The following is a 12349-nucleotide window of genomic DNA, read 5'->3' as shown; positions in this document are numbered from 1 at the left end:
ATGTACTAAAACAGATGTTTCAGCGCAGCTCCAAAAGTCTTTATAAATACAGTGATTTGGAGGGATGATCCTGGATCAGAAGTGCTATTTCTTGTGTATGTACTTTATGTGTGCATGCCTCAAGTCAGTTGTCATAATTGTCTCTGTAATCTCCTCCTCAGTAAAGGTCATAGCCACCCTGATTTCTGCCACTATAGTCTCGGGATCATCCATATCCATATCCATATCCTCCAGGTCAACTGTCACACTGGCCACTCCCATAGCCCTGGTTCCCACCAACTCTATCTGTGACCATGTCCCTGGGCCCCAAAGGCATCCCCTCTGGTGCCCGGCCAGACTTGCCCACATGCTCCACATGGATCTGATGACTACCCAGGGACTCTCCATTCTTGGCTTTCATGGCATCTGAGGCATGTTCTGGGTTGGTGAAGTTAGTGAAACAAAAACCCCGAGGTCGCTGAGTCTCCTGGCCCTTGACAACAACCACCTCAGAAATAGGCCCAAAGCTGCTGAAGTGATCTTCCAAGACCTGCTTATCAGTATTGAAGTTGAGCCCTCCCACCAAGAGCATCTCTTCTTCAGAAGACATGGCAGTGAATTTAAATCCTAGAAATTAAAAAGTAGACAGACAGGAGGCTCTGAAGAGCAAGAAGAATAGGGAGGCTGCTCCATGGGAAGAATCCAGAAATAGTTTTAAATTGAACAATCAAATGCAATGAACTCAACACAAAAATAATTCATCCTGGGATGTTATATGCACTGTTAAGACAGGAAGAACAGATAAGGCAAAAGCATAGAGGTGAGAGACATCACTGGATAAAACACAGTGGTTGAGACAGAGCTGGAGGCCCTGGTGAGACAGAACAGGATAGAAGAAGAGACTGTAGCTGCAGTCCCTGGCCACAGGAATAGACCTGGTTCATTTTTTTCCAACAAGTTCAAGCATTAGCAATGACCTGGGGGAAGAACATTATTCATAGAAAATTTTATAATGTAATTGGATGAACCAGTTTCCACCCTATCCCACATCAATCTGTATTCCAATTTGATTCTGTTCAAGGTTCTTCTGTCTTATAAGCACTGAAAGTTGGGCACCTTCTTTAATGACATTTTCAATTATTTTTGTGTTCGCTACATTACACACTTAAGTTGTTAATCTATTTCTGTCAGAAGCTGTAGTTATTGCTTTGTTGCATCATTTCAATTCTCTTTTAAATAAGTTTTATTTTCAATTTGTTTATTTGTCTCAATTAGTATTACATGGCAGTAGAATGCACTTTGATACAAAATATATAATGGAGTATAATGTCTCATTCTTCTGGTAATACATGATGGAGAATCTCTCCAGCTGTATAGCTATATATGTACACAAAATAATAATGTCTCTTTAATTCTACTATCATTCCTATCCCCAAACCTCTCCCCTCCCTTCAATCCCCTCTACCTAATCTAAAGTAACCTTATTCTTCCCTAGTCCCCCACATTGTGAATTAACATCAGTATAACAGAGAAAAAGTATAATAGATTCAGCTTTTGTGTTTTGGGGATTGGTTTATTTCAATTATTATGATATTCTCCAGCTCCACTGATTCACTGGCAAATGCCATGATTTCATTCTACTTTAAGGGTGAGTATTATATATATCATATATGATGGTATATATATATATATATATATATATATCATTGATCCATTCAACTGTTGAAGGGCACATAGTTAGGTTCCATAGTTTAGCTGTTGTGAATTGAGCTGCTATTAACATTGATGTGGCTGTGTCACTTCAATATACTGATTTTAAGTCCTTTGGGTATAAACTGAACATTGGGACAGCTGGGTCAAATGGTGTTTCCATTACAAGTTTACTGAGGAATCTCCATACATTCTTTCCATAATGGTTGCAGCAATTTGCATTCCCACCAGCAATGTATGAGTTTACTTTTTTCCTTAAATCAATACTGTTATTGATGTTTATATTCTTGATAATAGCCATTCTGAATGGGGTGAGATAAAATCTTTGAGCAGTTTTGATTTCTAATAATATAATTGCTGAAGATGTTGACAAAGGTGCCAAAAACATTCACTGGAGAAAGGATATCCTATTCAGTAACTGGTGCTGGGAAAATTGGAAAACCACATGTAGCAAAATGAATTTAAAACCTTATCTCTCACCCTGCACAAAACTCAACTCAATGTGGAACACAGACTTAGGCACTAGACCAGAGGCCTAATAGAAGGAAAAAAAAAAAAAAAGGCCCAAATCTTCACCATATTGACTTAGTACCTGATTTCCTTAACAAGACTCCTAAAGTACAAGAAGTAAAATCAGGACTCAATACATAAAATGGATTCAAACTAAAAAGCTTCTTCTCATCAAATGAAACACTGGATAAAACAAGAGAGAGTCTACTAAATGGGAGAAAACCTTTATCACATTCACCTCAGATAGAGCATTAATCTCCAGGTATAGAAAGATTCAAAAAAATTAATATCAGGAAAACAAAATAACCTAATCAATAAATGGATTAAGAAACTGAATAGAAGAATAAAAAAGACACTTCACAAAAGAATGTTTTATTAAGGATAATTCTATTGGTTTTCTTTGCCCTACTTTATCAAAATTTCTTTACCAAATATGAAATTTTATGCTGCCTTCTATATCTTTCAGATATTTATTAGGTTATTCTGTTATATTAGGTTATTCTGTTATAAATGTGTTTAGTATCTCTAATTTTCAGAGATCCAATACCCCAAATTCTTTTATAATAATATTGACTTGTCATCTCATCTTGGATTTCTTTTATTGTTTTATCTGGTATTTTTTAGTTATACATGTGTAGTTCTTCTTTATTAAATCTGTCTGCCTGAAATTTATAGCATGAAATATTTTTGCAATTGCCATTTTATTCATTTTGGATTTTTTTTTTTTTTTGCTGCATCTATTTCCTGCCTCTCTGAGATTTGACATGGCTCTGTTGGCATAGAGGATCCGACACTTGACACAGTTCTGTTGGAATAGAGAACTCAACACTTGACAAGGTTCTGTTGATCATCCTCCCTTTTGGGGGCCATAGGCATGGCATGTCTCCATGTGTAATTACTTTTTAATATTAATAATCAATATATCATTAGAAACTTATTGGAAGAGCATTGGGAGGGTTTTACTGTATTGGGACACAAAATAGTGCACAATGAAAATTTAGCAGTAATACATACCTAAAATATGTGAAAATAACTATCATAACTGTGCTTGAGTTTACAGGTGCCTGTGATTGCTAGTGTAATAATAGATGGATAAAGAGGCATTCCTCTGAGTTTGGATGCAGTGTTTACCCTTTGTTGCTTTCCTAGTTTTAAAAGTTGATTCTAGAGATACTTTACATAATAAAAACATTTAGGTTAGTTATAAATATAACTTGTGCTTTTCCTATGTTTAGTCTAATTCTTTGAGAATAAGAATAAGATTGCATCTGCAATTAAATAAAATAGAATAGACTAAATATTAAGTATAAGTTTATTTCTTTGCCCTTTAAAAATAGTAAAAACTTATCTTTGTTAAACACTGGAGTTCATGTTGGGGGTTGTTTCTCAGAAAATGTAGTCACATGTTTGTTCTGAAGTTTGAAGGCTGTCAGATCATGGTGCCCTCAGTTTAGCTGGGATACAAGGTTGATTTAGTTTAGTGGGGAGACAAGTTTGTTTTAATCTAGCTGGGAAATAAGGTTGTTTTGGTCTGGGGTGTCATACAGAGAGAATGTGTACTTTGAGAAGAAATATAGATTGTACTTTTGAAGGTTTTTTTTTAATTTTAAACTAACCATAATATGATATAATCATTACTAAAGAAAAATATCTATAAAAAGGCTAGCAGACAAAATAAAGACAGATTCAGTCTCAGAACACTTGGTGTCTCTGTGTGCTGTTTCTCCACCATGCCAACACCTCCCATCCACCTAGGACCCCTGACCCTGCTAGGGCTGCTGGGCCCTGGCATTTTAAAAAAATACTTTTAATAAAAAAGTGTTTATTTTTTTTATATTGCTTTGTCTTATTTATTAAATTTATGTCATTACTGTCCTTTAATTCCAACCTTTTCTCAATTTCAAGTTTCCACTATCATATTACATATTACTATATTTTAGTATAGGTGAATTAACTCTAAAACTCTATGGTCTTGTTTTTGTCTAGCAGGATGAGGAAAGAACCCAGCGTTCCTTCAATCTTTCTCCAATTGCAACTCTCCTAATTAGTGGAACCTATATAATGTGACTTTGCATGGCAAAAAGAACTTACAGATGAGATGAAATCAAGTAGTCTCAAAGGGAAGATTTTCCTGGATCATCAATGCAGTTAAGGTGAACACACTGTCTTCTGTGAGAGGCAGATAAGAGAGTAGTCAGGGTGTACCTGTGACCATGGAAGCAGTTGTTGGGCTGATGTCTGTTGAAGATGAAGAAAATGAACAAGAGCTAAGGATTTCAGGTGGCTATGAAACTTGTGTGGGGGTGAGGAAATGTCCTCAAATTGAACCTAGTGACAGGGGCAGCCATGGTGACATCTTGATTTTATGCCTCAAAGCTCTTAGTGGATTTTTTATCTCAAGAACTAGAACAAAAAGAATACATTTATAAGTGATGTAATTTGGTAACTTTTTATGGAAACAATAGGAACAGTATACTTGAGGAGTAAACCTTTTCCATGGATCTAGGCCTATGTGAGACATTTATTCTGAGGTACATTAAAATTTTTGTCATGTTAAAATTTGATAGATTATTGAGTTATTAATACTCAATATAAGTATTGACTAGTAGAATGTTCATTAAACTCTTGCAATTATTTCATTGAGTAATATTTTCTTTTTGATCCCTGATCACTGGTACTCTCCTGATGCTCCTCCACATGGAATACTTTGCTCAGCTTGACCTCTGCTTTTGGATATGAATTAAACAACCATCACCCACCAATATTTGTCTATTAATAATTTTCAGTTGGAGCCTTAAAATTCATGACCAAAATAGAAAATGAAATTCTAGGGACACCATTCTTGTAAATGTTCTTTATACAGTGAGATTATAAAGTAGTAGGTTATTTGAATGTCTACTTTTATGAAATGTAGCCTCATTCTCCAATATGGCACCTAAATCAATATTTCATTTCATGAAGATTCCTCATGAGATTGTATCCAGCTAATCACATTGTATAGTTTTGACCTCCCACTTTTACCAATTTGATATATGCAAGATAGTAACTGTGTTGTATTTTACATTTTATATTAGCATAAAATGTTAAAATTTTATCAATAAATGTGCCTTCTATTCAGTGGTCATGGTACTTAAGAGAGCACCCAGAGTAATGAGCCTATGTATGTATAAAGAACAAAGGAGTCTAAGCTATGATAATTATTAAGAGTAATGGTGCTGGGCATGGTGGAATGCACCTGTAATCTCAGAATTCAGGAGTCTGAGGCAGGAGTATTGCAACTTCAAAGCCAGCATCTGCAATGTAGCAAGACCCTAAGCAACTTAGCAAGATCCAACTCAAAAAAATGAAAATGGTCGGGGTGGTGGCTCAGAGGTTAAGCATCAATGGGTTCCATCCCTTGTACCAAAACAAAAGAAAAATAATCATAAAAACATATGGACCCTCAAAGACAAATTGCATTGCAAAGTGGGTGGGAGTAAAAAGATTTTATCAGAGCTCAAACTCTGTATAGAATCTACATGTTTTTCAAAGTCAAATTGGGATAAAGAATAGAATTAAGTAGTGTGAAAAATATGGGTTTGATGAGAACAGCAATTCTTAGAAAGCCCAGATATGGTGAATGTGCCAATGTGGAAATTGTGAGGAAGAGTGACAGGAGAGGTATTCTGGCTGTGAAGTTACATGAGACTATTGTCAGAAGCAGGGACATTTAATAACTGTTAGGTGTTTATGGATGAATGAGAGGCCCTCAGACCCAAACCCACTTTCCTTTCTTTTGTTTTATGTCTTTTGTGGTGCTTGGGATCGAACCCAGGGCTTTGGACTTGCAAGGCAAGCACTCTACCAACTGAGCTATCTCCCCAGCCCACCCACTTTCCATCATGCATCTCATGTAGGTTTCTGTATGTTGTCAATGCTACTTATGATATATAATCTTTATTTTTTATATGAGACAAGTATGGTGTTGAGTCTGACCCTCTGTGGTATAGCTGTATTACCATTGGGGAGATTGAGTAATGCAGTGTTCATAGATACACAGAAGAATTTTCTTTGTTTAATCCATACCATCTCTAATTTTGCTATCAATTGCAAGAATGAAAATTCAAGTTAATGGTAAAATATACTCTGTATAAAGGAATCACCTCAGATGTTGGACTTTAGCGATGCTGCAGGGTCATGAAGACTGACTGGGTCCCTGGACTGTGATGTCATCAATTGGTCATAATCTTACTGAGGCCGTAGTGATAGCTGGCCTCATAAAAACCTAATGTTTGTCCTGAGCACTGCTCATGACAGTGATCTAGTGAACAGATAGCCTTGCTCCATTTTATATTTTGTTTCTTCAGGCAGGAATTTTATTCTTGCTTATCAACTAACTTTTGGAGAGTTAAGCTTCTGAGAGAAATTTACTTGATCTGAGTAACCATCTAAAGAGTTACACCATGAGAGAAAAACAAAATAGGAAGCAGTGGAATAATACATTCACCCCTCAGTTTACAAAGATGTCGATGGTATGTGTTGGCATATTTTCTAGGTTTAGATAATCATCAACTGCTCTTCAAACAGAAAGAAAGTAGGATTTCTAGTTATTTGAAAATGAGGGGAGATGAGGGGATTTTTAAAAAGCAAGTGACTGAAGTAGGAAAGAAGAAAAAAATGTTTTTTCTCTACTTCCTGAGGTCTCCTTGAGGGCTCAAGTTGTCTGAGAGTTAAGAAAATACTCAGATGATTCAACTTTGTTTCTGTGGCTTTGTATTCAAGCTACCTACCTTAACTAAGTATCTACCAATTTCCTTTTGTTATACTTATTTGTAATTAAATTGGGGAAATGACTATTATTAATTTTATAATATTAATTTTTCCTTTGAATTAGAAAAACAAATATTATCTGCATATCCAATTATATTAATACAGGTTTTATTGTCAATATATGCTAAAAAGAAACAATATAACTTTTTAGAAAATGAAGTTGAAATTGGCTCCTAGAAATGAGAAAAATATTGGAAAATATTAAATATTTTAAAACTGATTGTAAAGGGATGCATATGAAGTCACACAGAAGTTATGTACTCAGGAATAAAAAAAAAACTGCCTTCTTTCAAACTCTAAGATAGAAACCGCGGTATTCTTTGTGAACTATAAAGAGAAAAAGATACACACACATACACACACTCATACACATACTTCTTAACAGTGTAAATTGAGATAATATTTGGCTCTTTATGAGAAATGAGATAGTGGTTATAAATATACAGATTAACTGTAAACAAATTACTCCTATGGGAGAGAACATTATTACATGATGGTACGAGATGAATTGGAGCCAAACACAACATTTTAAATTGTGGTTAATATCTCAGAGGACAATATGATACTTCCAACAAAAATTTCTGAATATAACCTGATATTTTCAATAACATTTGCATCTTTCATGTTTCCTAATGGACACATGAAGAGGCCTGGATAAACATGTTTTCTTCAGGCACCTTCAATAAAATCCACGCGTATTCAATATCTTACTTAGTATAAACTGAGACATGTCAAGCACATTTATCTCTTCATATTTATGTGGATACATAAAAATCAAACACATCATTAGGTTAGGGGAAGATACATATTTACATTGGCCTTAATTCCCCATTTATTCTGTACCAAGTGAGATTATTTGCCTCTCAAAAAAAATTTACATCCTGACATCATAGAAGTAGCCCAGGTAATAACAACTTCCTGAGGAATTTCCTTCTTAGATAAGAATTCAGAACACTGGTGCAGGCAAAAATGGTAAGTCCCCTCTGTGGTCTAATTCACAATTCACAGAGCATGATGGAAGAAAACTTTGTCATCTTGAGCACAGAGATTTCCAGGCAACTTTGGCTTATCAATATCCCAGAAAACAAAAAGAAAGAGCATGGAGAAGTGTAGAGTTTTGTGTGGCTGTGCCCGGCAGTGGCACTTTTCACTTTAAATCATTTGTAATTTTAGAGAGTTTAACAAATGATCAGAGCTGGCTGTGAGGAATTTTGATAACTATAACACACTGGTATGCCCAGGTTGAAGGGATATAGCCTGCAGTCTCTACTCCATAAACATATTACACATTGTGCAAATTACAGTCATCCAGATCATGCATGGACACAATAAATATTGTACTACATTAAAAAAATTTAGTGGTATAGACCAGTAGGGAAAAATCATGTGTTTATTGCAATATTCACAAAATAGACTTTTACTATATGCTTAAGGATAGATCAATACACAGGAAATTCAAACAAGAACCCCATTTCCTACTTGTATTTATTTTCTTGGGCAAGGTAAATTTATGCAAAGTTGTTTTGGCAGATTTACAAGAGATGAACTGAAGGGAAAAGCATATTACCTAATACACATATGACCAACTATGATCAATATGCCAGCAAAAGCCAGGAGAGAGCATGTTGAACTGTCAGAAGAATGTGAAATTACTAACATCTTCCAACAGGCACATACTGATGAAGCCAGAATTGGGAACAACAGGCCGTTAGTGTAGAAATAGGGGATCGGGATCGGGTTAGGTAGAGGAAATGGAGGCCATGAAAACTATCTGCCTCTGTTAATTGGACACTGCCCCTGGGAGAATGGAATGTCAAGGATCCCTGGAGCCCATTGATTACCAAATTTACCTGTTCTTGTCAAGGACTACAGGCAAGGAACTGCTGATTAATGCCCTCAGGGCCCTTACCTGACTGAATCACATTGGCCCTCCCCCTGCCATCTGATGGTCACCTTTTCTGCTATGTCACCTGCAATTCCTGGGCCTAGTCATGTAGGCAGGAAGGAGAGATAAGGGGGGAGAGAACAGAGCAAAGGAGACCTTAACCTATAAAAGATGTAGGGCATGCTCACTTCTTGGGATTCTAGAGCATCAGCCATAGGCCCCTTCTCCCTTTTAGAAGAAGTCTGTATTATTACATTTAAATAAAACCTGCTTAATATGCTTGCCTTGGTGTGCTTCTCTGAGTTATACTTCAACACCTGAGGAAGCAGAACTCATCACTGGTAAACAGTGGTATCACTGGAAGGATCCTCAAGAACTCAACTTGACACAGTTCAAGAACACAAAACATCTATGTATTTTCATATGTTAGATGCTAACATTATTTCTTAATAGACCAATTTCACTTCCCACCCTCACCTCTCATTTCCCAAACTATCATATGCCCATAAATTATGCTTAGCTTTTGTTTCTATCTTAAAACCAGACACAACCACTTTGATTTCACAATGACCCTAAATTCATGGGCTTTTTAAAACTTTTGTGCATAGAGAAAAATAGCATATACTTTTTGCGTGGTTCCTTTCACCCATCATATGTGAAAATGTCACCCACTTTTCAAATGTCTCTAGTTTGTTCATTCCCATCACTGCATATGATACGAAAATAGCAATAAATGCTTCATGTGTTACACATAATCCTGTGTTTTGAAAACCCACATGATTTGGTTATGCACATTGATTTTTACATTGTCATATTCTTTGTTTCCTTAGATTGCAATATGTACTCATTGATGTAGTCTTGAAAAGAATATTTTTATTCATTACTTGAAAAATTAAGCCACATAAAAGTGTAAAACACAGTAATTATTTATGCAGAAATTTGACAGTCCCTAATTGGGGGAGGGGGGAAACAAAAGTAGACATGACTTTTCTTTTCAAAGAAAACTTTTGTATTCATATTTTAATCACTGTGTCAATATTAACCCTGACCCAATTTTAATCAACATGCCATGAACATATTCACACCAGGCACTCATTCACCACAAACTATTGGACTTCTATGTGTTCAAAATATATATGCCTGAAACATTCATGATAGATCTTGGTAATCCTGTACAGTTAAATACTAGGTGGTATGCTTGGTTAATATTTTAAACAGGGGGGTGACATAAGATCATACATATTTAATGATTTTGAAAACAAAATTTTGCCAAATATTGGATTTCAGGTAGTATAACTCTAGTATATGAGATGGAGAGAATGAAAATGTGAAAATACAGGAGAACATTAGAAAAGATCTTAACTACGTTTGGTGATTTTGCAGGGTGATGAGGGCAGAATATAGGTGAAAGAGCAGAGTATTTAAACATACCAACTTCTTGTTCAAATGAGGGGTAATTGTACAGGACAAAATAAATATTTTTGGTGTGGGGTTGGCACATAATGTTCAGAAAAAATTTGATGTGAAAAAGTCAATGAACTCCTACTACGATACCATGATTTCTCTTCCCCTTTCTTGGAGCTTCAATTTTATACATGTACTATCCATATCCTGTGTACTCTTTGGAGGACAATGCATCAGTCCTAGAGTAAAACTGTTTATTCTCTGACTCAGGTAATTTATCTTCTGACTCCTCTCTCTACATATAGAGTCTCTCTCTCTCTCTCTTTCTCTCTCTCTCTCTCTCTCTCTATCTATCTATCTATCTCTCTCTCTCTCTCTCTCTTTCTCTCTCTCTATCTCTCTCTCTCTCTCCTGGCAGAAATGTGAAAAGAAGAGAAATGCTAAGTATAACAGGAAAGTAGGAATCTGAACATATCTGAAGAAATTCAGCTGAGCATCTCTACTCAGTCTCTGAAAGAAAGATGTACTTTGGGCCCAGTCCTAATTTTCAACTCCTCTCTCCTTTGTTGAAATTCTAGATTTCAGTTTCTGTGACATCAACAGAATCTCATCAAAAATATCTTTTTATTGTGGCAGGAAGGGAAGACATTCTGTGTTTATGTTCTTTGAATAAAATCATCATATGGGAGGGAAGAATAGGTGAATTAATTAGAACAGTCTCATCAAATTGTATTGAAAGTCAGAACTAAAAGCAAAAAACAAGGAAAATTAAACCATGCCTAATAATAACCCAGTAATGCCTCTTGTGTAAGAATTTGAAGAAACTGATAATGGACATTTAACAATACTTTGAACAATCTTATGGATAAGAACTTGTCAAACATGAGTTAGCAGCAGGGCATGGCGGCACATGCCTGTAATCCCAGCAGTTTGGAAGGCTGAGATAGAAGGATTATGAGTTCAAAGCCAACCTCCACAAAAAGTGAGGTGCTAAGCAACTCAATGAGACCTGGTTTCTAAATAAAATACAACATAGGACTGGCTATGAGGCTTAGTAGTCGAGTGCCTCTGAATGTAATCACTGGTACACACACACAAACATAATATGAGTTAGCAATCTAAAATTACAAAGCATGTAACTAAAAGGTAGATCATTCGAATACAACAAAATATAAGTTGTACTACAATATGTTATTCCACCATTTTGAAGGGGTATCACAAATATATGATTAAATATTCTGAGGATATAAAACATAGTCAAAATACTATTCACAAATACTTACAAACTAATCAGTGGTTTTGAAAATGAGTAAGATCATCCTAAAATTTATTTGTCATTTATGAATGAATGAAAACACCCCATAATTCCTTGCATGAGTGGTCTGTAGCCTTGAAATATGCAGTAACTAGAATTTCAGAGATGAAAACATTCTGCCTTTCAATCGCCATTTTATAAAACTTTGCATTCAAAGATATACCACATCCTTCTGAAAATAAAGTCAAAAAGAAAGTGAGAAAATCTTTAGTGATTTTGTTGTATATTTGAAATCTGTGACACAGGTATATTTGACTCAATAGTTCCCAAAATATACAAGATAAAAAAAAAAAAAAACACTGAGAATATTCCCTTATATTAGAAATTTCCATGATATTCTCTGAGTTTGATAATTAGAAAGGGAAAGCTTTGAATCCTGTGTAGATGAGAGACACCGAGAATGATCACCACAGACCAGACCAAGCTGTGAGTAAGTAGGTACCCCAAAGGGGAACTCTGACTACTGTTGGAGATGCATTCTGGAGCCATTGTTAGAGATCCCAATGGAATCTCCTACTCAGACTTAGAACTCTCCACTTCTCACAAGGCTCTGCTCCTGCAGATTTCTGGCAACAGAAGCCATGGAGTAGATATATGGAAGAAAATGAAATCAGGAAAGTTATGTCAATTTGTTGTTTTCTGTATCTTCAGTCTTTGAGAACTTTATTATAGCAAACCAGGATGAACAAAACAAAGCACTTGCAAAACTCTACCAAAGTGTATGAGCTGCTCATGCA

At 35.6% G+C, this 12349-nt stretch overlaps 1 protein-coding gene across 1 annotated transcript; it reads right to left on the bottom strand.

Annotated features, from left to right (window-relative positions):
• Positions 1-235: 235 nt before the first annotated feature.
• LOC306652621 (RNA-binding protein 3-like) lies at positions 236-589 on the bottom strand (the record flags this gene model as incomplete). Its single annotated transcript, XM_079125414.1, has 1 exon — positions 236-589. The coding sequence occupies one exon, from the start codon at positions 587-589 to the stop codon at positions 236-238; it is 354 nt and encodes a 117-aa protein (XP_078981540.1).
• Positions 590-12349: the final 11760 nt, after the last annotated feature.

Source organism: Sciurus vulgaris, assembly GCF_902686455.1.
Source record: "Sciurus vulgaris genome assembly, contig: HiC_scaffold_339_arrow_ctg1, whole genome shotgun sequence".
NCBI classification, from domain to species: domain Eukaryota; kingdom Metazoa; phylum Chordata; class Mammalia; order Rodentia; family Sciuridae; genus Sciurus; species Sciurus vulgaris.
The sequence above is the reverse complement of the archived record's forward strand: the minus strand, read 5'-3'. Positions and strand labels throughout refer to the sequence as shown.